The sequence below is a fragment of the Cucurbita pepo genome, chromosome LG14, assembly GCF_002806865.2.
Source record: "Cucurbita pepo subsp. pepo cultivar mu-cu-16 chromosome LG14, ASM280686v2, whole genome shotgun sequence".
NCBI lineage: Eukaryota > Viridiplantae > Streptophyta > Magnoliopsida > Cucurbitales > Cucurbitaceae > Cucurbita > Cucurbita pepo.
Window position 1 is genome coordinate 3281253 of NC_036651.1, and position 27592 is coordinate 3308844.

Consider the following 27592-nt stretch of genomic DNA (forward strand, 5'->3'; position numbering starts at 1 on the left):
TTCAAGCTTCCAACTTATCGTGTTATTCTCCAATAAAGTTATAACATACACCAAAGTGGATATGACTGCAAGCGTTATAAAAATTTTGAGAACAAAAAAAAAGAAAATTTTCTCGACCAAGAACATTTTATAATAGTTATGCATCAAACATCTCAATTAAACTTACAATGACACTACTACATTTGGTTATAAAGAAAGCTCTAGGATGTTCTAATATTCTAAATCTGAAGTAGTGTTTCACGATAGATTAGTGTGGTTCTTCTATGCCTAGGACACCAGAATATCGAACTATGAACGAAGAAAGACATGAGAGAAAAACATGTTGGCTAGTGATGAGGACCCAATTCTTAACAGGAGGGGACATCAAAGGCCTCGGTCCTTCCATCCCTTGGATAGATAGAGAGGGAAGATAGAGCTTTTTTTTATTTTTTTATTGACTGAAAATACTTTTAACCCGTTCGAAAGTCTCTGCATACAACACGCAAACTCGACGTGGAAGAAAAGAGGTAAGCTTTATGGAGAACAATGAGCTCATTTGAGTTGTCTGTTCAAATCTTGAAGAACCAAGTTTGCAGCATTACGACCAGGCGCCCCCATCACACCTCCTCCAGGATGGGCACCACTTCCACACAAATACAGCCCTTTCACTGGACTTCTATAATTTGACCTGCATTGGCATTGGACAACCTCCCACCATTCAAATCACTCATTTATAAATTCAAAAGAACAGAAAAAAGCTGTCTAAAATATTAAAGAAATTAGTTCCCATTATATATCAGACTGGACGACTAACCATCCTTTAACTGGCCGCAAAAGGAAGAGCGAGTCCAACCCCATGGCGCCATGGAAGATATTCCCTCCTGCAAAAGGAAATTTATAAGAGATTTGTTATCAACTACGTAGTACTGAAGTGATTTTGTGCTCATCCATAAGACATTTAAAAGACATAACAAAGACACTCTCCACTGATTTTGTACAAGATGACTAAGCTAACATTCCTGCAGAAGATGCTTTACCTGTCAGACCAATTTCTCTTTCAAGATCAGGGGGAGTTAACATGTCATAACCAATAACTGATGAGCTAAACTGAGGTGCATATTCATCAATCAAAGCAAAACATCTTTGAGCAAACGATTCCTGCAAAGAGAGAATTCAATGCGCTCAAAGCTGGACTGATAAAATGTATCAAGATTAGTAACAATTAAATTTTCAGCATTATTAGGCAGTCTTGGAGTAAAAATGATCAAGAACACTGTGAGATCCCACATCGGTTGGGGAGGATAATAAAACATTCATTATAAGGGTGTGGAAGCTTCTCCCTAGCAAACGCGTTTTAGAAACCTTGAGGAGAAGCCCGAAAGATAAAGCCCAAAGAGGACAATATCTGCAAGCGGTGGGCTTGTGCCATTACAAATGGTATCATAGCCATACATCGGGCGATGAGCTAGCGAGGAGACTGAGCCCCGAAAGAGGGTGGACACGAGATGGTGTGCCAACAAGGACGCTGGACCCCGAAGGGGGTGGACTAGGGGGTCCTACATTGATTGGAGAAGGAAACAAGTGCCAGCGAGGATGCTGAGCCTCGAAGGGTGGTGGATTGTGAGATCCCACATCGGTTGGGGAGGAGAAGAAAACACATTATTTATAAGGGTGTGGAAACCTCTCCCTAATGGACTCGTTTAAAAACCTAGAGGGGAAGCCCGAAAGGGAAAGCCCAAAGAGGACAATATCTGCTGATGGTGGGTTGGGCTATTACAAACACATTGTACACAAGTCAGTAGAAGTTGACCTCATGCAAATTAAATGTGCAACCAGAATCCACGATATCCATGATCTACTACCGAGGTTACTATAAGCAGAATTTCCAAGGAAGCATCAAACGGGTTAATTATGAATTATGGTGTGTGTTGAACGAGCAAATAGATGAGAGATGAGAGAAAAACAAGGGAATTAAAACAGAGAAACTCTACAAGATTCATTCTAGAAACAGAGAAACAGAGAAACAAGGGAATTAAAACGAGCAATTAGATGCTCAAATCTCCTATTATAGTGCCCAAAGTAAACAACTTACATTCATTCTAGAACTGAACTCACCCTATAAACAGGATCTTCCCAAGAACCATCGGATGGTTTGTATGGAGTGTACTGAATAAATAAATTGATCACATGCTTGCCTACAAGACAAAAGACTCCATCAATTCAGTCAGAATAGGTTGTTAATAAACTCAAATTGCCGATCACATACAAAGAAGGCCAGCATCCTATGACTTTTCTTTATACAACTACATTAGGTAAACTAACAATTTAACTTCTTAAGAATATAACAAGGGAACTATAATTTACATCTTCCAAACATGAATTATCATTTCATTACTCATATTTTAGTCGTTGAATATTTTAAATAATCTTCTCACGGTTAAAATTTTGAGTTTAATGGTAACAATATCTATAATTTAAGGATTTAATTGTATCAACCCCTTTGAATTAGGGATAGTTTGTACATTTTCTTATTGACCATTAATAAAATAATAACAATAAGGTTTAATTGTACTAATGCTTTAAGGTTGAGGGGAAATTTTGTTAAAAACAAGCAATTAACCTTATAGATTCAAGGGCAGTTAAATCTCTCACGTGGACCTGGAATCATGTGGATCTAAAAAAAAAAAAACTCGAGGAATGTGAAAAGGCAGCTACTATCTAAGAGGGCTAAATATCTCATCCTACAGTTTTCTGGGGACTGACTTTTTCCTTCTTTGGTTGGTGCAATGTGCTGCCAGGAGAACATCCATGCGGCTGGCCTCTGTTTTGGTTGTACATTATTTCAAATGTGAGAAGGAAGTTTTATGGCTGAATTTCATTAGGGCCTTCCGTTCATATACGTCCAAATGGAATAATCGCATTATCAAGGAAAAGGAAAACTAATTCGATAGTTTCTTCGAGTCGTTATCTTTTTTGGCTCTCTCTTGCTGCAAAAACTCTGCCCTTTCTTCACAATGCTAAACACCCTATTGCATTAATGAAAAGTATTGTTTCCAATTCAAAAAACATATTGGTCAGAATGCTCTACTATTCAATCGGGTGTGGTCGTCCCCTTTTTTTGTATAACTTTATCTTAATGATGATGTGGTTTCTTATCCTAAAAAGAAAACTAAATATATTGTTCTTCTTCTCCAATACATGGTTGCACCAACCATAAACTCAAGAGAATAAGAAGTGGATTAATGCAATAAGCATATTTATATCAATGTCACACATTGATAGAATAATCTTACCAAAAAGAACAAACAGATAGAATATTATTACCAAAAAGAACAAACAGATAGAATATAATATGTTGCAAACCTGGAGGAGATATTGTCCGGTCTAGTATAGAGGGGATTGTCATCTCAATAATAGGTCTTCTAGACGGTAAGCCATTAGAAGCATCTTGACAAGCCAAGTCAATCTCCTCCATACTAAATCAGAAGAACAAGGTTTAACAACTGAAGTTCTAAGGAACTACATGCTATCTTGCATGACATTGAAAGAAAAGCATTCTATCATGGATGGTGAAGTCGCATGCCAAATTGTGACCAGCGAGGAGACATGACACTTTAATAACCAACATTAGCACATGTATCTTCTAAAACCTGCTCGTATTTTCGATAGTTACACCAATCTTCTCGTCTTTTTAGTCTAGCTTAGTGACAGTGGCAAGGAAAAGGGAAACAAAATGATTTGCTATAGTTTCTTTCAATCTGTTATTTTGCTTCTACTTGCTGTCCAAGAACATAATTCTTTCGGTGATCAAATATTAAGTTAATGTATTCTCCAGTATAACTGCCAGTTATTTAAGCATAACTAGAAGATTATCAGTTTCCACCACTTCCAAAGATTTAAAATAGAAGCAAATAACAAGATGATGGGCTACTCTTAGCATACCTTTCTGCACCAATATGAATGGTGCCAACGAGCTGATGTTCTGCTTCAGATGGGCTCAACTTACAACAAGGAAAGTGGGGTATTTTGTCAACTGCTAAGTTAATTTTGGTAGTTGCCTGTTTCATTGAATGACAAAAATGTTTCAAGTACGAATGAATCAATTCGTTTTTTAGAAGAAACAAAAAGTAAACTAATAGTAATAAAATTGAGGAGAAAATGTAAGAACCACCCATCGCAGAGGTTATTATAATTTAAGCAATTATCCCTAAACATAAATTACAATCACCATGATAGTCAAATGACACAAAGTGCAACTTGCTACAGTTTTTAATGGGTCCTTGCTTTCCTTCTCGGCCTCATCTCTTATGGCTCAACGCTGTAAAAGCAATTCTTTTGGAACTATGGTTGGAAATAAATCAGAAAGTTTTTTTTTTTTTTTTTTTTTGCTTTTTTATAATAGACAATTTCATTGATGTTTGAAATTTACAAAAGGAATGTGTTATCCATGATGTTTATGAAAAAAAACCTTCCCAATTTACAATAAGGGAGGTATGATAATAGGAAGCAAAAATATTAGACAATTTACACAAGACATGTTCTTTGTGAATACTCTTCTATTTTTTTCTTTCCATTGATTCCAAAAAAAGCCATAATGAGATTTTTCCATAGAAACACTTTTGAATTCTTGAAGAGGTGGTATGTTAAGGTCATCTTCAATAAATTCTTTACCTCACTAGGGAAAAGTGAGATGTCATCCAAAAAGAATGAGAATCCTTTTCAAGAAATTATGAGCGTATGTGTATTGCATAAATAAGTGACTTCGTAATTGCATAATGGGCACCAACTTGGATATAGAGTCATATAGGGCATTCTTTTATGTAGATTTTCATTTGTGCTAATGGCTTTATGCACTATTTCCCAAATGAAGAACTTCACCTTTTAGAGTGATTTTCTTTCCATATTGTCTTTGCTAGCATGGTGTTTATTGCCTCTTTTTTCCCTATGTCCATCATAAAAAAATTTGTAGAGAAGACTCCGTCAGCGCTAGAAGCCATGTCAATGAGTCTGCTTCTTTAGACATTACAACTAGCGCAAGGTCAAGGCTTAATTCAGCCCATTCCATGGTTTAATTCTCCTAAAGGCACCTACTAAGCTTTAGGTCCCATAAATTGTTAACATCATTCTATGTTTCTTTGATCGTGGTTGTTTTCCTATGAGAGAGTCTATACATAAGTGGATACTGAAAGGTTAGCATGGTGTTTTTAGTCCAAGGTTAGTCCAGAAAGATGTGCTTCCTCCACCCATCCTATGACAAATTTGACTGGTGACAAGGTTTTGGTGTTTTTTATGTATGTCCACGGCCCCTTTGCAGAGGTGGAAGGGGTCAATTTGTATATGATGTAGGAGTATATTTGACCCTTATAAATTTTTTCCACAAGGCACTGTCTTCATGATAATATCATCCATTAGGCGAGGAGAGCCTTGTTCTTCTCCTTTATTGAAAATAGACCAAGTCCTCTCTTGTCTGGGAGGTTTATGATACTCCATCGGACAAGGTGTTGGCCATATTTCCACGGATAGTTTCTAATAACCTTTCTATGACTGTAGCCACTTTTTGTTGCATTTCAAATCGGAACATGTGGTAAGTTGTGTGGCTTGTATTAGGGTGAGTCTTCCGCCTTTGGAAGTATAACATGATAACCTTCTTTCTGCTTTATCAATAATAATCTTCCAAAAGGAGAGGCATATTAAAAGTTAAATCGTTTTGAGGTGGCACATTCGAAGGCCTCACTTTGGCGTCCAAATTCTAAGCTTTTCTAGGGGTTCTCTCTTCAAGGTATTAATTTAAACTTAGCCGCCTTTACTTTCCCACAATTTCCTTCTCTTACATTGCTCTTTTTCTTTTCTGTTTTTCTCCTTTGTGGAGCTAGTATCTTTTTTTCCCATTTCTTCAATGAAAAGCGTTGTTTCTTGGAAAAAAAAAAAAAAAAAAAAAAAAAAAAAAAANTCTTACAGATCGGTAATCAACATGTTTAATAGCGCGTAGAAACTCATCGGGAAGTATATCAGGAGGCATTAGTTCCTGTGTGCATAAAAAGTAGAAAGTCCAATTGATATTATCATATCTGTGGTGGAATTCAACAAATTATCACAATTTATTAGGTGTCAATCAGCTAATGTGACCGCATGTTTCTAGCAGTCCTTAAAATTCAAAAATTTACAATGCTTACCATAAATGTTTTATAAGGCGTTGCATTTGACAGAACAGTTGAGGCTTGCACACATGTGCCATCGGCTAGACGCACCTATATAATTCCCGTGTCATCACTTTATGATCAATACTTCAAAGTCAGCAGGATGTAAATACTAACCCCTTTTACTCTACCAGAGTCCTCAACCATCAATTCTGACACCTAACAAAAAAAAAAAATTAAAAAGAATAAGGATGACATGCAAGTTTATGCATTAATATGAATTACATGCACTAACATATGTAATTTTCCCAAACAATCGACTGTAATTTATTACGGAGAGGCAACCCAGCTGCTCCTTTGTTTTGTTTTTTCATTTTTAAAATAGGAAATAGAGAAATATATTTATAAGAAACACTACTAAAGAACAACCAAAGGGTCAGGGGTAAAAGAAACTCCACCCACCATAGAAGTACAAGAGAAGAGGTTTCCAAGAGATTTGCAGAGGTTTAGTTTTTCATTATCATTTATCACTTGTTCATTCATACATAAGCAATTTTTTATTTTCCCTTGTAAATAACTTATTTGAACACCACCAAGAAGAAGTAAATTGGAATCAAACAAATATGACCTGTCTCCAAAAAATCTATGATTTCCTCCTCCCAAGTAAACCAAAAAAGAGCTCTGTCCAGAAAATTCCCCAGAAACTCAAGACTTAAACATGCCTTAAAACTCACACTTGCAAGGGCTATCAGAAGCCAAAATAGAAGACCAGCCTTGAAGGCAAAGAGGCGATGGAGGAGGATGTGAAGATTTGAATCATCTTTAGTGGTTATGCCTGATCAGAGTTAAATTTTGATTTTTTTTTCATAGGATTTTAGAATAGCATTTGTGTAGAGATTGAGCACCCAAAGGCGTTAGAAGAGGTTATGATAGCTCTACGTTCCAAGAGGTTGGGTTCACTTGTAGACTCAATTCTTGTCCATTCTTTGGTTTATCTTGGTTAGAGAGGATTAGAAACGTATTCATTGTAGGAGAGTTCTAGGAGGGATGTGATCGAACCCATCTTTTAATAAAGTTAGTTTTCTATACAAAGAAAATCTTACTATACATCAACATAACCATGATTAAACCTCAAAGGGGTAGATAATTGAGAGTCCAAGAAAAACACCATGAGACAAGGCTTGCTAAATTGAAGTAATCAGTCTTTCAGCTTTTTATTGAGTAAAGGCAGAACTTCTCTATAGAGAAAACTCTAAACATATCTATGGAGACAAGAAAAACACCAAGAGTGACCATGATTAAAATGCAATTTCAGAATTTGTTGGATTCAATTAAATATCAGAGAGCTTCCTCACTTACCAATTCAATAGCTTTTTGTAATTTATCTGGAAATGGGATTGCTGTAAACTTTAATTGGTTAAATTTTCTAGTAATCTTCTTTTTGGAGTCTTTGATTACATATGAAAGTGTCAATAATTAATGAAAATTTTAGTTGTGTTAAAGAGAAAAATAGGTTGCAATCTTGTTTCCCTTTTGTATACTTATTTTATTTGCTCAATTTGGGATGGACGTGGAGATACGAATCTCAAACCTTTCGGGAGGTTATTGAAAGGTTATTGGTGCTTAATAAAATAATCTATGTTCAGGATCTTTCTGTATACTTTTTAATATTATTCAACGATAATATTTTTCTAATCCCAAAATAGAAACAAAGAGTATTCACGGAGAAGGAACAAACTTATACTACGCTCTCGACAATGTTGTTTATCACGCTATATCTTGGTGTAAATTGTCTAATACCTTTGCATCCTACCATCATACCCCCCTTATTGTAAATTGAGAAGGTTTTTTTGTAAACATCATGGATAGCAAATCCCTTTTGTAAATTTCAAATATCAATAAAAATTTATCTTATCCAAAAAAAAATAATAATAATAAATAATCCAAAAATAGAAACAAAGAAGCAATTGTACCTCAGCATTTGTGATAATATGAGCGCCTGCTTCCCTTGCTGCATTACTAATGGCCATTGATACAGAGCCCATACCACCTTCAACATACCTGGGAGAAACTTTTAATTAAACTACATGCTAAATGAACAATGTTTTCATAAAATTAGATTTTTTTTTTTTTGAAGAATAAATGTGCTTTCATTGAGAAAAAAAAAAAGGCAAGAAACATTTATCACTGGTTTAAAGAAAAATAATAATAGTACATCCATATGGGAACTCAACAATGGGGAAATAAAAACATATTTCAAGAACAAAAGAGAAAACCCAGCTTCCTATTCTACACTATTCGCTGGTTACTACAAAGAAAAAAAAAAAAAAAAAAAAAAAAACCCAATTCATATTTATTATATCGACTAAAGTGCTTTGATCTAGCTAACTTCAGGGTCAATGGTGTTTGCTTTATAACTCTTCTAGCATTGTTTGTTTGAATTTTTCTAAACTCCTTAGGAAGTGTATGTCCTTGAACACGATGGTTCCTTTTCATTAATCAATAAAAGAATTTTATCTTGTTCAAAAGAAAATTAACTTTGGAGGATAATCAGAAACAATTGCTCATTGCTCTCTTCTTCTTCTTCTTCTTCTTCTTCTTCTTCTTCTTCTTTTCTATTTATATGAATAAATACCTTTCATTAAGAAAAAATGAAAAAAATACATGAGCTTACAAAAAACCAAGCCCTCAATAAACAGCATCGCTAAAGGAAGGATCTCCAGTTGTGCAAGATAATACATTCTCTCACCTTAAAATACGATGACATAAGATCAAATTTATACAATAACCCACCCATAAAATAAGCCAAGATTTGTAAGAAAATTAAAGTTTAAAATTGTTAGAAAATATATATGAGATTTGTAGTCCACAGAAATACGAGCTTGAAAAGTTAATGAAGGATCAAATAAATGTTGAAAAAAATGCTTGTTTCTTTGATATTTTTTGCGGGATTTGGCTTCTCTAGTAGAATTTTTAGAAGGATTGAGAGATCTTGGGAGTAGGTTTGGGAGGTCGCTAGGTTTAATGCATCTTCATAGATGTCCGTTCATTGGGCTTTTAGTAATTACCAGCTTGGTCTCATTCGTTTGGATTGGGGTCCATTCCGGTAGTTAATATTGAGACCTCTTTTGTGGGCTTGTTTTTTTTGTATGTCCTTGTACGTTCTTTTATTTTTCTTTATGAAAAGCTCGATTTCTTACCCAAAAAAATAAATAATGACAACATACAAAAATGCCAAAAATCGAATGGAGCTATGATTATCATCAATGTTTGGACCCTGACATGGAGCCAGCTAGTAAACAAATTTTCAACCAGGCTACTTCATATTTTTAAACAAGATACAAATCCGTGTGCCCTTTGAAAAATCAATGCTTTTAAATTGCATATAAATGAAAAGGAACAACAGGTAATTTACAGTTTCTAATCTATGCTTTGCAATTTATATGTCAAAACAAAAACTGGAATACATACGACCAGATACCACGATCCCCATCAGTTTCACCCATCACATGATGAAGTAGCACATATCCACTACCAGGTGTGTGCACACTTCCCTACAATATGAACTACGAAGTCAAGTAGGTAAAGATAGTTGTTACTGTTAGTATTCTGATTCTGTATAATTGACAATATTAAGCACATCCTTGTCCAATTACAGAATCACAAAGTAATAATAATCACAACGATTTAACAAAAACATCCAAAAGTAATTGATTATTCATATTATGCCTCTTGACAAAGGAAAATTGAAGTATGTGAAAATAAGAACGGATTGCATTGAGATAAAATGTACTAATGTTAAAAAATTTGAGCTTTATATGACTATAGCACAACAACTAATATGATCAAATGGTGGTATTCAATGTTAAATATGATTGAATAGTGGTATACTATGTTAAATGGGAGCAGATTGCTGAGAGATGAATATACAAATGTTAAAAATTTGAGCTCTATCAGACGTCAACTAATATGATTGAATAACCAATTATATGTTGTCAACATTCAAGTTGACAGAGTATCTCAAAGTAATAGATTTATTTGCTTTTCTTTTCTTTTAGCTTGCACACACCTCAATTATTCTCATAGCACAACTGTCTAATCCTACTACATTTGATTGTCAAGAAAACTGGTAGGTTATTATATCCAAAGTAGGTGGCCACCATAACTCAAATCTATACCTTCTAAACTCCTTTCTCACTTACTTTGGTCTTTATTGATCACTAAGTCAATCAAATGTGGTTTGATGTAAAGGTCTCTTTCATTTTGGGAAAACCTACGTTAGGCCAATTAGTGAATCTAACTTCACTAATAGAACCATCGAACTCCATAATATTTGGAAGCAAGAAAGCTAAGTCTTTAATATCCCAAATAAGTGCCTCCTAAGGATTTAATTCATGATCTTAAGTGTCAGACCACGGCCCTTATTGACCAATATGCCAACCCAAGGAGGTTTGATGCAATAGCTTCTTTCATTTTGGGAAAATCTTAGGTAGGCCAATTAGAGAATCTGAACTACACTAGTAGAACTATCAAACTCCATGAAATTTAGTAGCAAGAAAGCTGAAACTTTTATATCTCAAAGAGGTGACTGCTTAGGATTTAATTCACGATCCTTTAGCATCGAACAGCGGCAGTGAGTGGGGGGTAAGATTTTCCAGAGAAGTGTTTTAATGACCACTATGCCAGCCCAAGAAAAAAACAAAGTGTTTTTTTTTTAAAAATAAGAAACATCAAAACACTTCATTCCTGTAAAACCAAAGAAACAACCTGAAGGGAAAAACCAAATATTGTTTTTCAATTGGGAGTCTCTTGAGGGAATTTCTACGTATGAAGTTGGATGGTCGAGCATTTATCTTTAAGGGTTTTCAAATGGTGGGGAATGATGAGAAGTAGGAAACAACCACCATGGGTTGGCCTAATGGTCACTAAAGCCGATGAAAAATAAGGGTTTAAAGTATGGTGGCCACCTATCTAGGATTTAACATCTTATGAGTTTTTTTGGCAACCACATGTAATAAAGATTGGCTATGATGCTCCTGAATATTTCAAAGAGAGAGTGAGGAGTTTGAGTTTAGCAAGTAAAAGCCATCTATCTTCAACAAGAATTTCTTTGTCTCAATAAGAGTTGATTGAGGAGCATAGTTCTAGTCGGAGGAAGCCATGAGAAAAGTGGGCAAGAAAAGAAAGGCATCCATGGATATAAAAAAAGGCGAATGAGTTGGGAGGACGAGTGTCAAGATAGTATAGTATGAAATTTCACTAGTTTAAAATTTATTCAATTATATTCTAAGCATATATATATAGATTGTTGACATATAAGAATCCTTACCACCGTCCCTATGATAGCATCTGTTGCAAGTGTAGCTTTCAGAACATCTCCCTAAATAATATGTGATGAAGAATTTGTTAGAGAAACTACAAACAATTTAATCATCAAATATAGTAAGAAGTACGGATACGGATACCACATGACACTGATACAGTGACAAGTCAATTTTAAAAATCTAGGACATAGACACGATAAGGACCCATTTATTAAAATATACATTTTTGTACTAGAAAACTCAAAGTCAATAAGTTTATACATGCTTGAAATAAGTTTATACATGCTTAAAATAAGTTTATACATGCTTAAACGAGTTTGATGTATTTCTCTCTCAAACTTTATTTATTTTTTGTCCTATATTATCATGTGACTATTTAGTGTACTTTACAAGTGTTTGATCCGTGTCTGATAAATGTTGGACCTATATTGACTTTGTACAACCAGTGTCGAACACATCTATAGCGCTAAAGAGTGTTTGTATACATGTCCAACGAGTATCAAAGTGTTCAAATGTCTGACACAAACATGCTAGTTAAACTAATGTATCTATGCTTCTTGTATATCTTACGGAGGTAATGTAATTCAAAATATTGAGAAATGACAGAAGGTATGGCTAGAAGACAGACAGGCAACAAATCCCTTGCACAGTCAACTCCATAAATTATTGGTTATAAAGTAATTAGCAAAGGCTCAAAGGCTAAAATGAACTACTGAGAAAAATGATTTCCAATTTGTAGTAGAATCAGTTGACTGTATAATGGAATCACATCTGGCAAGAACTCTGGAAAAATGAGAAAAATATACTTCAAAGACTAAAATTAAGAAATGTGAAACAAGAACATAGTTTAAATTTCAAGTGCAAGATAGAAAATTGACTGGCGGAGGTGAAGGGAGAGGAAGTTGATCACTCTTATATCGAATACAAATAGAACAATTAAGATTGTCAGTATTTGAAAGAGTAGAACAGACATTAAAAAATTAGATGACAACCTCAAACCAATTGTTTAAAACCTTCGAAGACGGAGAAAACAGAAGGTCCGTGAAGTCTCTGCAAAAATCAATAACAACATACTTAAAAATGGATCGTAATAAAACGAAACGCATTTAAAAGGGATTCTCAGCCAGCTCGTGAATTGAAGTTTAAACAAAAATAATATAAAGTTTAAAATGGCAACACTGCTAAAAGAATGCAGTCCCTTTAAAGCCAAAGTTCAATGAGAAATTGACAAAAGTTTCAGCATTTTTCAATAAAACTTAGATTAGATAAACACATACAAATAAATAATAGAGATAGAGCTCCTACACCATATCCTTTTGCCCCAAAGAAAGAGCGCTTCGAAGACATTTTGCCCAAAAAGCTGAATTTTTTAACTTATCCCCCAGCCGATGTTTAAGAGATGAAATGTCATGCAGGATCTCTGGCGTGGGTGAGTCCAGAAGAAGATCCATGAATTTACAGAACCTTTCTAATTGAGCCTCATATCTGTATGCACCAAAAATGGAAGATTTTAAGATACTCACGTTTTATCTATTAAACATAGTCGAACAAGTCTGAGAATGAACAAAAGTGTGGTTAATAGAAGATTCGGATTTTAGATACAGTAAACAACGTCAAACATATTGAAGACTTAACTAAGTCAGTCAATAGACAATGTCACACAGCCCAGTCATCTTGTCTGGCATTCTATGTAATCATTCGAAGTTCATAAGCCTATGTATTCTTTGCTCTTCTTAGAAAATGTAATTCTTCAAAAAAGAATGCCTTACATCACTCTTTCTCCAAATTGGTGTCCATTATGCAAGAAAGAAAACGAATTACAAAGCCACTTGTTTATGCAATGTACATACGCTCATAATTTTTGGTCAACAATTCTCAATATATTCAGTGACATCTCACATTTCCTAGGGAGATAAAGGAATTTTTGGATATGGCCTTAACCTAGCACCCTTTTAAGAATGCAAAAGCCCTAATATAGAAAACTTCATTGTGGCTTTCTTTTGGAATATGTGGAAAGAAAAAAATCAAAGAATATTTGCAGAAAAGACACAGACCTACACGAACACAAAACTTTTCGACAATGTTGTTTACGAAGATATATCTTAGTGTAAACTGGCTAATATTTTTACATCCTATAGTTATACCTTCCTCATTGCAAATTGGAAAAGTCTTTTGTAAATATGGCCTTAACGTACCACCCTTTCAAGAATGCAAAAGCCCTATTATGGAAAAACTTCATCTTGGCTTTCTTTTGGAATCTGTGAAAAGAATAAAATCAAAGAATATTTGCAGAAAAGACACAGACCAACACAAAACTTTTCGACAATGTTGTTTACGAAGCTATATCTTAGTGTAAACTGTCTAATATTTTTACATCCTATAGTTATACCACCCTCGTTGCAAATTGGGAAAGTCTTCTGTACATACCATGATTATACCTCCCTTTTCAATCATTAAAAATTTCAATCATTAATGTAACTCTTAATCAAACATAAGCCCAACATTAGAGCTGCTTTGGCATTAGCTGATCAATAATACAAACATGCAAAAATGGAAGGATACAGACCTGGGATAAGCGTCAGCGTCTCGTTTGGAGAACTTGGAAATTTCTGAATAATTAAGATCCTTATTAGGACCTAACAAAAGATATCGCCCATCCAAACAAGGCGTAAAGGATGATGGATTCCTCTTTAAAAGCTTTAATCCGTGCCTCGCTAGCTCTAATTCCCTGACCTCCATTAGAGATGATTTTTAAAAAAAATGATCGATCAGTAAACTCAGTGACTTGAACGAGGAATGAAAAGCGAACAAACAGATTAGATTATAAAAACAGTTAAACCGACTTGATGACAGATGGACGGAGGAGACTCTGTAGGTAACTGCACCGGGAGAATTTAAAGCCGGGGATGAGTTCTTCAGTCACGGCAGCGCCACCGAGTACATGGCGTCGCTCAAGTACTGCGACGGAGAGACCGCCACGAGCTAGGTACGCGGCAGCGGTAAGGCCATTGTGGCCACCGCCGATTACCAAAGCATCCCATTTCTGATTCTTCAAGACGGCCGCAGATCCGGCGGCGCTGCTGAAACTCCGCCGCCACATTGGTTGCGAGAGTGTGACTGTGGGATTGATGAGGAACGGAAATGGAGATAGAATTCAGTGGAATAGTTTGCCGCGAAAATGAAAATGGGAGTAAGGGAATAAATGTTTTAAGGGTATAACGGTAAAACATTTTATTTTTAAATGAAAATAGAATTCAGATCTGATATGATAGCATGTTAGGAATTACGACTCTCCATGATAGAATATTGTCCACTTTAAGCATAAGCTCTCATGGCTTCTCTTTGAGCTTCCCAAAATATCTCATACCAACGGACATGTATTTCTTTACTTATAAATCTATGATCATTCCTTAAATTAGGGAATGTGAGACTCGTTCCCAACAATCCTCAACGTCAAGTTAATTGACTAAAAATATAATAAATATGAGAGATTTTCATTTAGAATCGAGTCTCCACGTGGACCCGCCTCTAATAGATTGAGAATTAAAATTGCAAATGAAAAATACAACGTGGAGAGTCCATTAGATAAACAGGTCGGAGAATTATAATCCCTATTAAATCTCTATTTCCTTTACATGTAACATATATATATATATACTACCGTTCATAATAACCATTATTTTTTACTTTAAATATCAAGATAATTATACTTTTTTTATCTTGAATAATAAATCCCAAATTTGTGAAATCATGGTAAAAACAATTTACTTTAGAGTCTCTAATAAATATTATTATTATTATTATAATTTAAGGTTTTAAAATAATGATTATAATATTTAAATTAAAATTATGTTGAGTTCTTTTTTTTGGGTAAATTATGTTACTAAAACATTATATTTTTTTCCGTAAATATTATACTAATTTTTTATTTACTTTGTTTAATAAAAAATATATTACAAAGCAGTAATTATGATTTAAGGCTTATTTTTATTCAAATTATTCCCAATAAAAGCACGTCATTGATGTCTATTAGATGAACACGATTCCTCACAATGAAATGATATTGTACACTTTGAACATAAGCTCTCGTGACTTTACTTTGAGCTTCCCAAAATGTCTCATACCAATGGAGATAATATTATCTGTATGTGGTTCCATTGTCAGGATATGAATTCGAGTCTCTCATAACTTTACTTTGGGCTTCCCAAAATGTCTCGTACCAATGGAGATAATATTCTCTGTATGTGGTTCCATTGTCAGGACATGAATCCGAGTCTCTCATAACTTTACTTTGGGCTTCCCAAAATGTCTCGTACCAATGGAGATAATATTCTCTGTATGTGGTTCCATTGTCAGGACACGAATCCGAGTCTCTCATAACTTTACTTTGGGCTTCCCAAAATGTCTCGTACCAATGGAGATAATATTCTCTGTATGTGGTTCCATTGTCAGGACACGAATCCGAGTCTCTCATAACTTTACTTTGGGCTTCCCAAAATGTCTCGTACCAATGGAGATAATATTCTCTGTATGTGGTTCCATTGTCAGGACACGAATCCGAGTCTCTCATAACTTTACTTTGGGCTTCCCAAAATGTCTCGTACCAATGGAGATAATATTCTCTGTATGTGGTTCCATTGTCAGGACACGAATCCGAGTCTCTCATAACTTTACTTTGGGCTTCCCAAAATGTCTCGTACCAATGGAGATAATATTCTCTGTATGTGGTTCCATTGTCAGGACACGAATCCGAGTCTCTCATAACTTTACTTTGGGCTTCCCAAAATGTCTCGTACCAATGGAGATAATATTCTCTGTATGTGGTTCCATTGTCAGGACACGAATCCGAGTCTCTCATAACTTTACTTTGGGCTTCCCAAAATGTCTCGTACCAATGGAGATAATATTCTCTGTATGTGGTTCCATTGTCAGGACACGAATCCGAGTCTCTCATAACTTTACTTTGGGCTTCCCAAAATGTCTCGTACCAATGGAGATAATATTCTCTGTATGTGGTTCCATTGTCAGGACACGAATCCGAGTCTCTCATAACTTTACTTTGGGCTTCCCAAAATGTCTCGTACCAATGGAGATAATATTCTCTGTATGTGGTTCCATTGTCAGGACACGAATCCGAGTCTCTCATAACTTTACTTTGGGCTTCCCAAAATGTCTCGTACCAATGGAGATAATATTCTCTGTATGTGGTTCCATTGTCAGGACACGAATCCGAGTCTCTCATAACTTTACTTTGGGCTTCCCAAAATGTCTCGTACCAATGGAGATAATATTCTCTGTATGTGGTTCCATTGTCAGGACACGAATCCGAGTCTCTCATAACTTTACTTTGGGCTTCCCAAAATGTCTCGTACCAATGGAGATAATATTCTCTGTATGTGGTTCCATTGTCAGGACACGAATCCGAGTCTCTCATAACTTTACTTTGGGCTTCCCAAAATGTCTCGTACCAATGGAGATAATATTCTCTGTATGTGGTTCCATTGTCAGGACACGAATCCGAGTCTCTCATAACTTTACTTTGGGCTTCCCAAAATGTCTCGTACCAATGGAGATAATATTCTCTGTATGTGGTTCCATTGTCAGGACACGAATCCGAGTCTCTCATAACTTTACTTTGGGCTTCCCAAAATGTCTCGTACCAATGGAGATAATATTCTCTGTATGTGGTTCCATTGTCAGGACATGAATCCGAGTCTCTCATAACTTTACTTTGGGCTTCCCAAAATGTCTCGTACCAATGGAGATAATATTCTCTGTATGTGGTTCCATTGTCAGGACATGAATCCGAGTCTCTCATAACTTTACTTTGGGCTTCCCAAAATGTCTCGTACCAATGGAGATAATATTCTCTGTATGTGGTTCCATTGTCAGGACATGAATCCGAGTTTCTCATAACTTTACTTTGGGCTTTCCAAAATGTCTCGTACCAATGGAGATAATATTATCTGTATGTGGTTCCGTTGTCAGGACATGAACACAAGTCTCTCGAGTAAGAGCGGAGTATCCTAACTAACTAGAGTACAACAGAAACAGTGTGTAGAGAGAGATCGTCGTTTTCTTGGGGTCCCTTTCAAGTCGAAGAAACGATTGGCAGCTTCTCATCTTCCACCAGAAGCCTAAAATGGTATAAATCTGAACGAGCATTGGCCAGAATCTTGCCACAACGTCACAATGCACACCAGCCACAGACATTACACGCTTTAAGCTCTCAAATGGCGAGCCCCACTTGCCGTGATTTTAGATTTTTGATTCCGTTTGCAAGAATTTTACAGTTTACTCAACGTCTTAATTCTTTAGTATCTAGAACATTGTAGCATAATCTTTTCCCTTCTCGATGATTTCCTCGCCCAGCGGCATTGCGCCGTCGTATAAGACAGAGATTTATGCCCTTACTGCTAATTCGGCTTTTGTTCCTCTGAGGAGAGCATTTCAACATAGTAAGATTCATAGCTTACTTTTTTTTTGCTCTGTGTTTCTAGTTGCGGATTCTAAGTACTGAATTGTTTGAATTTGGCTTTGTACTCGGAGGAAGCAAATGTGTTATGAACAGGAGAAGTTTTGCCTTTAGGGGAATTGTGGCTTCTGAAGTTTCAGTTATGGGCTCTTCTGTGGTTATGCAGCCTGCTCAAGGTCAGAGTCTTTTATGTGTGTGTGTGTGTGTGTGTATATTTAACCTCTTTAATGGGGTTTGCTAGTGAGTTATTCAATGCAGCTTGGCTAAGTCTTGCTATAATATTTCTGTAGGGATTGAAAGATTGCCTTTCAAGCCAGAAGGTTATAACTTCTGGACGTGGCGGGGTCACAAGATACATTATGTTGTACAAGGGGAAGGTCCTCCAATAGTTCTTATTCATGGTTTTGGTGCTTCTGTATTTCATTGGAGGTTTGATTTAGTTGCCTTCTCTTCTTAATGGTTGCACTTTAATGAATGAGTTGAGAAACTATTAAGTTCTCTTAAGTTTTCGGTGTTAGATCTTAAGTTCAAATTCTCTATCTTTTTGTTTCAACTTCATATAATAATCAAGGCATTGGAACTTTGGATTATGATTAATATTTGAGTTCACGTGTTAAGAAATGGAATGAATCAAAGAACTTGAACTTCTGAATCTTGTGACAACTTAACTGTATCCTTGTTGTCGATAAATTGAGTGCTTCCGGTTGGGTCATGGGACGTGCTGATTATTTACAGCTTATTCAATTGTTATATATATATATATATATATGGTAAAACTATATATGCAAAAGGGTCTAAATGACTATTTATAGTAAAAAGTTGGTAGATCTTTATATATAATAGATGGTTATATTGGTAAAACTATATATATGAACTGAACTATATATATGTATACCCCTTAGGTAGTGCTTTGAAACTTTTCATATTCTCTGTTACTTTACATACTGAAGTCATCAATGTAAACCTTTAGTCAATATTTCTCCTTGCATTTCTTTCTCTTGTTCTTTGTGTTCATCTAGATTGAGTGTGTGCATTGTTGTGTCATCCTAACAATTCCTTATCTTTTTATGGTTTTTTTTTCCGTAAATGAAGGTATAACATACCAGAGCTGGCTAAAAAGTACAAGGTTTATGCCTTAGACTTGCTGGGATTTGGGTGGAGTGATAAAGCAATTATTGAGTACGATGCCATGGTCTGGAGGGACCAAGTTGTCGATTTTATGAAGGAAATAGTGAAACAGCCCGCAGTTTTAGTTGGGAACAGGTAATAAAATGGACTGAATATAAGTTTAAAGGACTTAGCTCTATAAACGTTGTGTACTCGAAATCTTTATCATCATTACAATTTGATATTTATGTACAATTATTTAGGATTTCAGTTGTCATTTGTTTTGAGAGATATTATGAAAAAATCTTGGTGAAAGCTCGGTTTCTCGAAAAAGAATGTAACCGTAAAATAGGCGTCCTAGTTCCTTCTTCAAACTACTCTTTGGAAGGTTTTTTGGATGGCTTTATAGGTTAAGTTTGTAGTACAAAAGGCCACTTTCAAATACACAATTTTGACACAAAGAACTTCAGTTTGTTCTAAAACATGACAGTCATTCATAAAAGCAAACTAAAAGGTATTATTTATATGCCTGCAATTTTGTCAAGATGGCACCATTTGGTGTTTTAGCTATCATTTCAATGTCTAAAGACCTGCATGTTTCAAAGTGTGGCACCCATTTTTTTTTGGATACAAAGCATGTGTGTTCTAAGTTGCATGCACTCCCTTGTAGAGTCTACTTCAACTTATGTCTCAACTCGACTTTTCGAGTCTAACCTATACTGTAATTCTATTGTTTACCCCATATTTCAGTATGGTACGACCATGGTTAAAATTAGCTTCCTTTCTTCATTATGGTTTGTTTTAGATGTTTTAATCTACGGTTACAATGGCAAAGCAAAAGCCAAAAGTTTGTCCATGTTGGTTGTCAGTAGTGGTGGCTGGAGCAGGACTAGGCTTTTGATTCAAACTAATTCTTGATGTTGCATTGAAGTGACTAATTAATGGTTCTTTGGCAGCCTCGGAGGATTTACCGCCTTGGTTTCAGCAGCAGGGTCGCCGGAGCAAGTTCGCGGAGTCGTATTACTAAACTCCGCCGGGCAGTTCGGAGACACAAATAAGTTGACAGATGAGCCAGAAGAAGAAACAAGCTTCCAGAAATTCCTCGTGAAGCCATTGAAAGACTTTTTTCAGCGGATCTTTCTTGGAGTTCTTTTCTGGCAAACTAAGCAACCAGCTAGAATTGTTTCTGTTTTGAAGAGTGTAAGTGGCTGGCTAAGCTCTTTGTTGTCTCAAATGGTGATCCACTTTGTGTAAGCATTTCAGGTCACCCTGTGTCACGGTCATGCTTGAAAGTGCGATTGTGACACCCTGCTCGAATATCTTGTAATTCATCTTAGTTGCCCTTACAGGTGTACATAAATTCTGAAAATGTGGATGACTATCTGGTAGAGTCTATAACAAGGCCAGCAGCCGACCCGAATGCTAGAGAAGTTTATTACAGGTACGTGTGTTACTTCCCTGTAGTTGGAAAAGGCGAAGTATTAGAAATATACATAAAAGATCAACATACTCTTACCTATCAACTTAGGATTTTGAAACTCGTGATAGTTTAATACATGGATAAGTGAATCATAGTCATTGCTCGGAACATGAAGTTTGTCGATTTCGGTGCAGATTGATGACGAGATTCATGTTCAATCAACGCAAATATACACTAAACAGTGTGCTGAGTGAGTTGTGTTGCCCATTGTTGTTGCTGTGGGGTGACTTAGATCCATGGGTTGGACCTGCTAAGGCCAACAGAATCAAAGAGTTCTATCCCAACACAAGCGTAGTACATTTGAAAGCAGGCCATTGCCCACATGATGAAGTTCCAGAGCTTGTCAACTCAGCTTTGATGGATTGGCTGGCAACCCTGCAACAAGCTCAACCAACGCTCTGAAGAACTCAAAATTTTACTGTCACTTGTGAATCTTCACTCCATTTTGAGATTTATGTATACTTTTCAAATGAAATCTTATTATTAGTTTGAAACTAATTTTTGTTAAATTTGATAAACAAAAAAATACGATATAATATATAAAGCGAATATATTTTCAGCTCGGATAAGCTGTTATTGTGTCATAAGCAAATATGGTAACTTGGTAACTCCCTAACCTCTGCTTTATGGCGCGAAACTGTCTCGAGGTCATGAGATCACGTTCCACCTCCTCACTTTTGTTTCTTTCTTCTTTTTTGAGTGAATTCGAGATATGGTCCGAAGAATATATCCGAATGATCTTTCTTTTAAAAAATCTAATTTAAAACATTAGAAGGCGCACTTTAACCTAAAAATAAATTAAAATTAAAATATTAGTTGTTCAAATTTTTTATTATGTGCATAATATTTTTGACATATTTAAAATATTTAAAAATTAATTGAACTATTAAAAATAAAATTTAATTAAATTTTATGCCTGGATAAATTTTTAACTTTTAGAAAATAAATAATTTTCTTTTTTATATAAAAAATAACTTGAAGGACAAGGAACACAAATTTGGAAAATTAAAATTTAATTAAAAAAAAAAAGAAGAAGTGCGTCGGTTGAGCCGAAACTGACTCTTTGACTTACTTCAGGGCCTTCGATTCGCCTTTTCTATCCCGTTGGTTGCATCGGAGCCGTCACTGATCGGAAACCATCTCCGAGAGTCCAGAGATATGTGGGCTTCAGAATCCGCACTCTCGCGCTATCAGTGAGCGGTATTGCTTAGTTTCTACAATATCTCTACACATTTTTCTCAATTTTCTCCCTTCTTAATGTGTGTTGCTACGCTTGAAGAGGCCAGCTGATGTAATCTCCTCCATGTCGGAGCGATCAGAAGCTGTTGATCCTATCTCAGAGAGGCACAAGTCACTGGAAATCGTAAGTTCATTTGTATTCTCTCTTTTCGTTTGAGACTTGGAGATTATTTACACCTAATTTCTTTGAGTTTGTCGAACTTGGATCTGAATTTAGAATTTCATTTGGATTATTTCGTATTATAGACAACACCGATATTACAGTCACCTCCTACGGAAGGTAGTCTGACAGATATCTTAGTAAGAAACCGCCCTCTTCTTCAAGTGCTGGTAGGATTTTTAGGATTGAACTGATGGTTTGTTTAGTTTTTGGTTTAGGATTGGATTTCTTATTATTTTTTCTATCCTGTTTTGGTAATTATGAGTTGTTAAAATTTTCAAACTACGCTTCATACCTCCTTCGGGAGTATTTTAAGCATAATTGATTTGATCATTTACGTGTGGTGTTGCATTCCTTGATGTACCAATCACATTTGAAACACTTCAATTTCCTTAATATTCTGATTACTTATGAAGTACAGAAGCTTCAATTTGGATAATGTGTCCATGTCTTACATGTGTAGGCCACTTGTTGAGCACAATATACACATGTTTTATACTAGTTGAACAAATTGAGTACAATTTTGACATGTTCGACATGTTTGAAACCGTTGTTAAGCACAATAAACATGTGTCGAATGAGTATTTTGAAAGTGAAATGCATGTCAATTAATAGCATTATTGACTTAAAAATTTCCTTTTCATTAAGATATTAAAAGAATTAGAAAGTTGATAAGTTGGTTGAATTCTATTTTGAATATTTTTACATAAAACATCATATAATAGTTAATAAATGCACAAGCATCCTAAAATAAAACCTTTTTTTAGCACTAGAGTGATTTAGATGTACATATATATATTTTTAAAATGTATATTATAATAATCATGTCCTTAGCATGCATGATAGTCACCTATTTAGGATTTAATATCGTACAAGTTTTCTTGGCATCCAATGTTGTACGGTTTGGTGGGTTCTCTTGGGAAATTAGTCGAGATGTGTGCAAGCTGGCCCAAACACTCACAGGTATAAAAAAGAATAATAATAATCTCCTGGACTTTTTGAAGTTAACATGTCTTTATGTTTGTGCCATATACGTGTTCATGCTTCATAGCTAATCACGATTTCATTATGTAGAATCAATTGCTAATTTTCTAGTTTAGGTTTCTTTCTAGTTTTATGACTCTCGTTGTAGCTTGGATATTGAGATCATTGAGACTATTGCTTAATTAGTTATTGTTATTGAAACACCCGAGCTTGGGAGACCGAGGCTTGAGTTGATGAAGAAGGAAACTATGCTCGGGATAGTTATGAGATAAATATTATTTAAAAAAAAAAAAAAAAAAAAAAAAAAAAAAANCTTACTTGAGGGGTCTGGTTAGTTGGGTCATAACAAGAAAGAGAATGAAAGAAGAGAGGAGAAAGAAGAAGGGAGAAGAAGTTAAGGGTTTTGGAAGAGAAGAAGAGCAGAGAAGCCGCCTGCCTCAAATCCGCCATTGGAGATCGAATCCAAGGCAAGAAACTTCGAATCAAGACTCCTCTCGGTGCTGGAGGAAGAGTTTGGGTGGTGGATTCGCCAATTCCAGCAAGAAAATCCAAGAATGAACAAGGTAAGGTTCTGAACTTTTCGTTTCAATTTTACCTAGATCTGAGGAGTTTCTTGAGTGATAGATCTGGAGTTTTTGAGGTATGGAACTAAAATAGGATTCATATAGGTTTCTTGAAGGATTTCTGGACGATAGTCGTAGTTTAATCGAAGTTCGGGTTAACCGTTCAAAAACAAAAAACGTGAGTTTTTTTGTAACTTTGGACGGCTGTAATTCATTCTGTATTCAATAAACAAATAAAGGAAAAATACATGGTAGGAGTAGAATATGAGATCTACAATTTTCGTGCCGAAACTTAGTTGATTTGGATTACAGATTGAAAGATTAAAAAATCGAAAGAAAATAGAACGAAATTGCGAAAACCTAACAATCTGGAAATTGAAAACACGTAGGAGGAGAGAGAATTGCCGCTACGCGTCACCCAACGAATGAAGGAGTAGGGCAGAGCCGGCAAGCGACACATGGCAGCATTCCACTGGAGTAGTGCGTTCGGCCAGCCTGTCGACATGCGTCAGAGCGTGCGGATTCGGGTCGACCCGGAACACCCGCCAAACCGATCCGACGACTAGCAGTCCAACCTGACAAAATACGAAGGGAAGTCTCCATCCGTTGGGGCTCGAAGCGCATCACTGCCCGCGCGTGTGCCTTGCGCGTGGGGGAAACCTGCCGATGCATAGAACCCCATATTTTCACCACTTCGGCCTCCGTTTGTTTGTTTTTTGTCCTGATTTCGATACTAACCTTATTGTTATGTGAATTAGGACCTATCAAGGAAATTTCAGAATTTTTGGAACCTTCTTCATCAAGAAATTCGAGCTTGGAAAGACACGCGTCAACCAAGTAAGTAGCCATTTGGATTCCCACGAGCAATACTTGTAGGAACCGCTTGGAATAAGCATGCATGTGTCAAATTCATAAACCTAGCTAGCCAAATCTAGTATATTAGTATAGAAACCATGGAAATGAATTAACTAAGGAAATCAATGGAATCTCCAAATCTAGTATATTAGTATAGAACCATGGAAATGAATTAACTAAGGAAATCAATGGAATCTAGATATGAATGACTATGAAATCTGTTTAGACTGAGAATGTGATATTGTATGTATGCATGAGGAGGAAGGAAAATTTGTGAAATCTACGCTCAGGGTGAAAATGAACGTTATCTACCCGTTGAACATATTTGTTAATATTGTTTGAATTATTGCATGTTAACTCCAGTGCATGATTGCTTGTATTATCTTTCTTGTTGAATAGGAAAAAACTACGAGCTTAGATTAGGGCACTTGAGACAAAGTAGGCTAGACAAAACTCTAGAATGGGATACCTCTAAAATATCATGCATTTAGGCTCGCGAAGCGATTACCAGCGGACCCAGACCCCAGTATTCCTGACCACGATAGGTTTGTGAGACATTGCGCGAGAATCCTAGAGATGAATGAATTCAAGTTTATGCCACCAAGATCTGCTCTAGAAAGACTAGTAGGAAACCATGGTAACTGTAGGTAGCTCGCCAGAGTTGAGCAGTGTGGATAGCCTCCACTTCCCTCTCTGTTCTGGTACCATACCGTCGAGACAAAACTTCGATACTGAGATCGTTGAGCTAGCTAGGTAGAGCCGGACAGGGAAGTGTGACCTGTGCCCCGACCTAGTGGTGGTAGCTAAGGGGTTTTCTGAACAGGACCCTCGGGTCGTAGAAACCTGTCCCTGAGCGGGGGAGTGTGGAACTACGTAGGGTGACTTAGTAGCTAACTGGCACACAAGGGTTCGCAACCCCCAATTTTAGTGGAAGTATGGTCCCGCGGGAGGGTTGTCAGCTAACCTCCACGGATGATTTTCAGAGAAAGTTACTTATGCAGATCCAATCATACTGTCCCCTCAATTTTACTTGTGAGGTCGCGTCTCACCTCAAGACACTGATCATCCACTGCATAAGATGGGCAAGCCTCTTAAGCTATAAAAAAGAGAGTTGCAGTTTAGTTCGCAGTCCCTAGAACCCCGAGACAAGGTTGTGGATACCTACTAAGATAAGGATGCGAGAAAAGCCTACAAGTAGCTGCTTATTGAGTATTTTTATACTCATTCTTTTCTATTTTTTTTTTCTTCAGGTGAGTGATGCCATGGTTTGAGGCGGGAACGCGTGCGGAATCTTAAAGCCACAAAGGAGTGTCCCGGGGTGTCTAGGAGTCTGTACATGTTCATGTTTAGATATGTCATACGTTTTTGTAGTTCATACACTTACTTTTTCATGAAACACATACACTATACTTTGTTTTGACATTAATTCTTCGGCGTAATTGTTAAAATCTTTCTGTAATTTCTTATTGTCTATCACATTTTACACGTTTTGATGGCATAGTCTGTTAGTCCAACCCTTAATTTCGAGTCTCAAATTTTGGGCTGTGACAGTTTGGTATCAGAGCACCGGTTTTAGGTCCTATAGACATTAGGGTATAGAGTCTAGTATCTCTATGGCCTAAGCTTCTGACATGCCCCGCCGTGACTTGGTAAGTTCATTGATACTTGAGAGGTAGGAAAAATTGAGTTATATGTTTATGGGACTCAAGTCGAGGGTTATAAATAATAATGATTGTGCTCCTTTTGATTAGGCACAATAAAAACGTGGTATTGACTCCCAGTCCCTGCCTGTTGACAGATAATGGCGCCTAAGAGGAGAGGAGCCTATCTCAGACCTGGTCCTAGGAGGGGCAGGAGAAGGGTCGAAGAGGTCCCAACTATTCCTATCCCCGAGGTGGAGCAACACCCACCCCTGGAGGAAACCAGAGAGCTAACCTCAGATGAGGAACAGGCACGGCCACAGACACCCACACCGAGGAGAGGCCAAAGAAAGGCCGAGCCTCGGGCTATTCAAGAGACTGTTCCTCAGAACCCGACGCCTAGAGGGACTCCACCAGCGCCAGCACTGATTCTTGAGGAGGTGCCTGCCCAGCCGACAACGACCTTTACACGGGATGTGTTACAGGTATTCATGAGAACCTCTATGGAAAATCAGGCACAATTGACTCAGTTAATGCAGACACTAGTGGCCAATCAGGCACAATTAACTCAGTTAATGCAGACACTAGTGGCCAATCAGGCTGCAATGCAGGGAACGAGAGATATGGGGATGACTGTAGAGTCTTGTTATTTTAGGGATTTTCAGTGGTATAAACCGCCTTCTTTTGATGGAGACAAGGTGGATCATGCTGCAGTTGAGACGTGGTTGGAGGCTATAGAGACGATCTTTCTGTACATGAACTGTCCACCAGAATATCAAGTCCACTGCGGGACTTACATGCTGAAGGGCGAAGCCCATTTTTGGTGGAAAGGCGCCCGGAAAACTATTACTCCAGTGGGAGGTTATATTTCTTGGAATCAGTTCAAGGAAGCCTATTTGTGTAAATATTACCCAACGGTTGCCCGACTCAAGTGTCAGGCAACATTCCTAGAACTAAAATAGGGGGACAATGACAAGAAGATGATCTCGAGTTTAATAGGCTGGCGAGGTTCTGCCCTGAGTATGTCAGCAATGACAAGATGAAGACTGATTGCTTGGTCGCCGGTCTCCGGATAGAGATTCAGGGTCTAGTAGTGGCACAGATATCCTCAGCTTCTTCTGGCTTGTGGTCACAAAATTATACCTTTCTCCAGCTGTTTTTGTTTGATTGCCTGACTTCTATAATACAGATAAACCAAATTTCAGAACTTCTGCTGAATCCTGTACTAAAGCGGCCCTATTGATAGTAAATGTTTTTTCCTTTCACTTTATGACTTCATCTAGAGCTCCCTTAAACAAGTGGAATTTGCTGCCCTCCTGATCGAGTTTGAAATGGGCAATGTTTGCCATATTCAATACCCTTCGATATACTTTTCTTATGATGATTTTTTTTTTCAAAATTTCCCTATTTTTTCTATTTTTTTGGAGAAAAAAGTTTGTTGATGAATGAAATAAAGCGAGTTAATACACCGGATTCCATTAGTGTTTCAGAAAGGATGGGCAGTTGGAGAAGGACCTTAGTTTAGATTTCACAGGGTAGAGACGAGTTTTGCAAGAATTGGCAGATCTTTTGTTTGTGTATTGGGCATTTAAGTGTAGTTTGATAGCTAGCTGAGACCCTTGAGGATGAGACAGTTTAATGCTCGGTCA

General features: G+C 36.6%; 3 protein-coding genes across 14 annotated transcripts; 2 read left to right on the forward strand and 1 right to left on the reverse strand.

Annotated features, from left to right (window-relative positions):
* Positions 1-99: 99 nt before the first annotated feature.
* Positions 100-14613, reverse strand: LOC111810941 (pyridine nucleotide-disulfide oxidoreductase domain-containing protein 2-like). Its single transcript, XM_023697796.1, has 16 exons — positions 14284-14613; positions 14007-14168; positions 12746-12925; positions 12433-12490; positions 11446-11496; positions 9588-9670; positions 8090-8177; positions 6294-6335; positions 6153-6227; positions 5936-6004; positions 3922-4037; positions 3343-3455; positions 2095-2174; positions 1017-1137; positions 794-860; positions 100-667 (listed from the first exon to the last, which is right to left on the reverse strand). Exons 1-16 carry the CDS (start codon positions 14538-14540, stop codon positions 532-534), a joined length of 1698 nt encoding a protein of 565 aa, XP_023553564.1. The 5' UTR covers positions 14541-14613; the 3' UTR covers positions 100-531.
* A 2951-nt stretch (positions 14614-17564) lies between these two features.
* LOC111810205 (pheophytinase, chloroplastic-like) lies at positions 17565-21064 on the forward strand. Its single transcript, XM_023696829.1, has 7 exons — positions 17565-17898; positions 17990-18091; positions 18206-18344; positions 19008-19178; positions 19979-20222; positions 20372-20463; positions 20637-21064. The coding sequence occupies exons 1-7, from the start codon at positions 17796-17798 to the stop codon at positions 20902-20904; spliced, it is 1119 nt and encodes a 372-aa protein (XP_023552597.1). The 5' UTR covers positions 17565-17795; the 3' UTR covers positions 20905-21064.
* A 472-nt stretch (positions 21065-21536) lies between these two features.
* LOC111810207 lies at positions 21537-27319 on the forward strand. Of its 12 annotated transcripts, none has more exons than XM_023696838.1 (4): positions 21537-21702; positions 21782-21865; positions 25554-25952; positions 26102-27319. In XM_023696838.1, the coding sequence occupies exons 3-4, from the start codon at positions 25935-25937 to the stop codon at positions 26903-26905; spliced, it is 822 nt and encodes a 273-aa protein (XP_023552606.1). In that variant the 5' UTR covers positions 21537-21702; positions 21782-21865; positions 25554-25934; the 3' UTR covers positions 26906-27319. The 12 variants fall into 12 exon arrangements, 10 of the variants coding, with proteins under 10 accessions (XP_023552606.1, XP_023552609.1, XP_023552610.1 ...); XM_023696841.1 differs by lacking the exon at positions 25554-25952 and having other exon boundaries at positions 21544-21702; positions 26102-26428; positions 26516-27319; XM_023696842.1 differs by lacking the exon at positions 25554-25952 and having other exon boundaries at positions 21544-21702; positions 26102-26428; positions 26525-27319.
* The last annotated feature ends 273 nt before the right edge of the window (positions 27320-27592 follow it).

Coding starts and splice junctions, on each gene's coding strand:
- LOC111810207 (XM_023696832.1), top strand. CDS start 21,806: ATGTCGGAGCGATCAGAAGCTGTTGATCCTATCTCAGAGAGGCACAAG. Junction 21,866..26,101: donor GGCACAAGTCACTGGAAATC/GTAAGTTCATTT, acceptor GCCTGTTGACAG/ATAATGGCGCCTAAGAGGAG.
- LOC111810205 (XM_023696829.1), top strand. CDS start 17,796: ATGATTTCCTCGCCCAGCGGCATTGCGCCGTCGTATAAGACAGAGATT. Junction 18,092..18,205: donor GGTTATGCAGCCTGCTCAAG/GTCAGAGTCTTT, acceptor ATATTTCTGTAG/GGATTGAAAGATTGCCTTTC. Junction 20,223..20,371: donor TTGTTTCTGTTTTGAAGAGT/GTAAGTGGCTGG, acceptor TTGCCCTTACAG/GTGTACATAAATTCTGAAAA.
- LOC111810941 (XM_023697796.1), bottom strand. CDS start 14,540: ATGTGGCGGCGGAGTTTCAGCAGCGCCGCCGGATCTGCGGCCGTCTTG. Junction 14,169..14,283: donor CTCCGTCCATCTGTCATCAA/GTCGGTTTAACT, acceptor AATGGAGGTCAG/GGAATTAGAGCTAGCGAGGC. Junction 9,671..11,445: donor ATGCTATCATAGGGACGGTG/GTAAGGATTCTT, acceptor TTCATATTGTAG/GGAAGTGTGCACACACCTGG.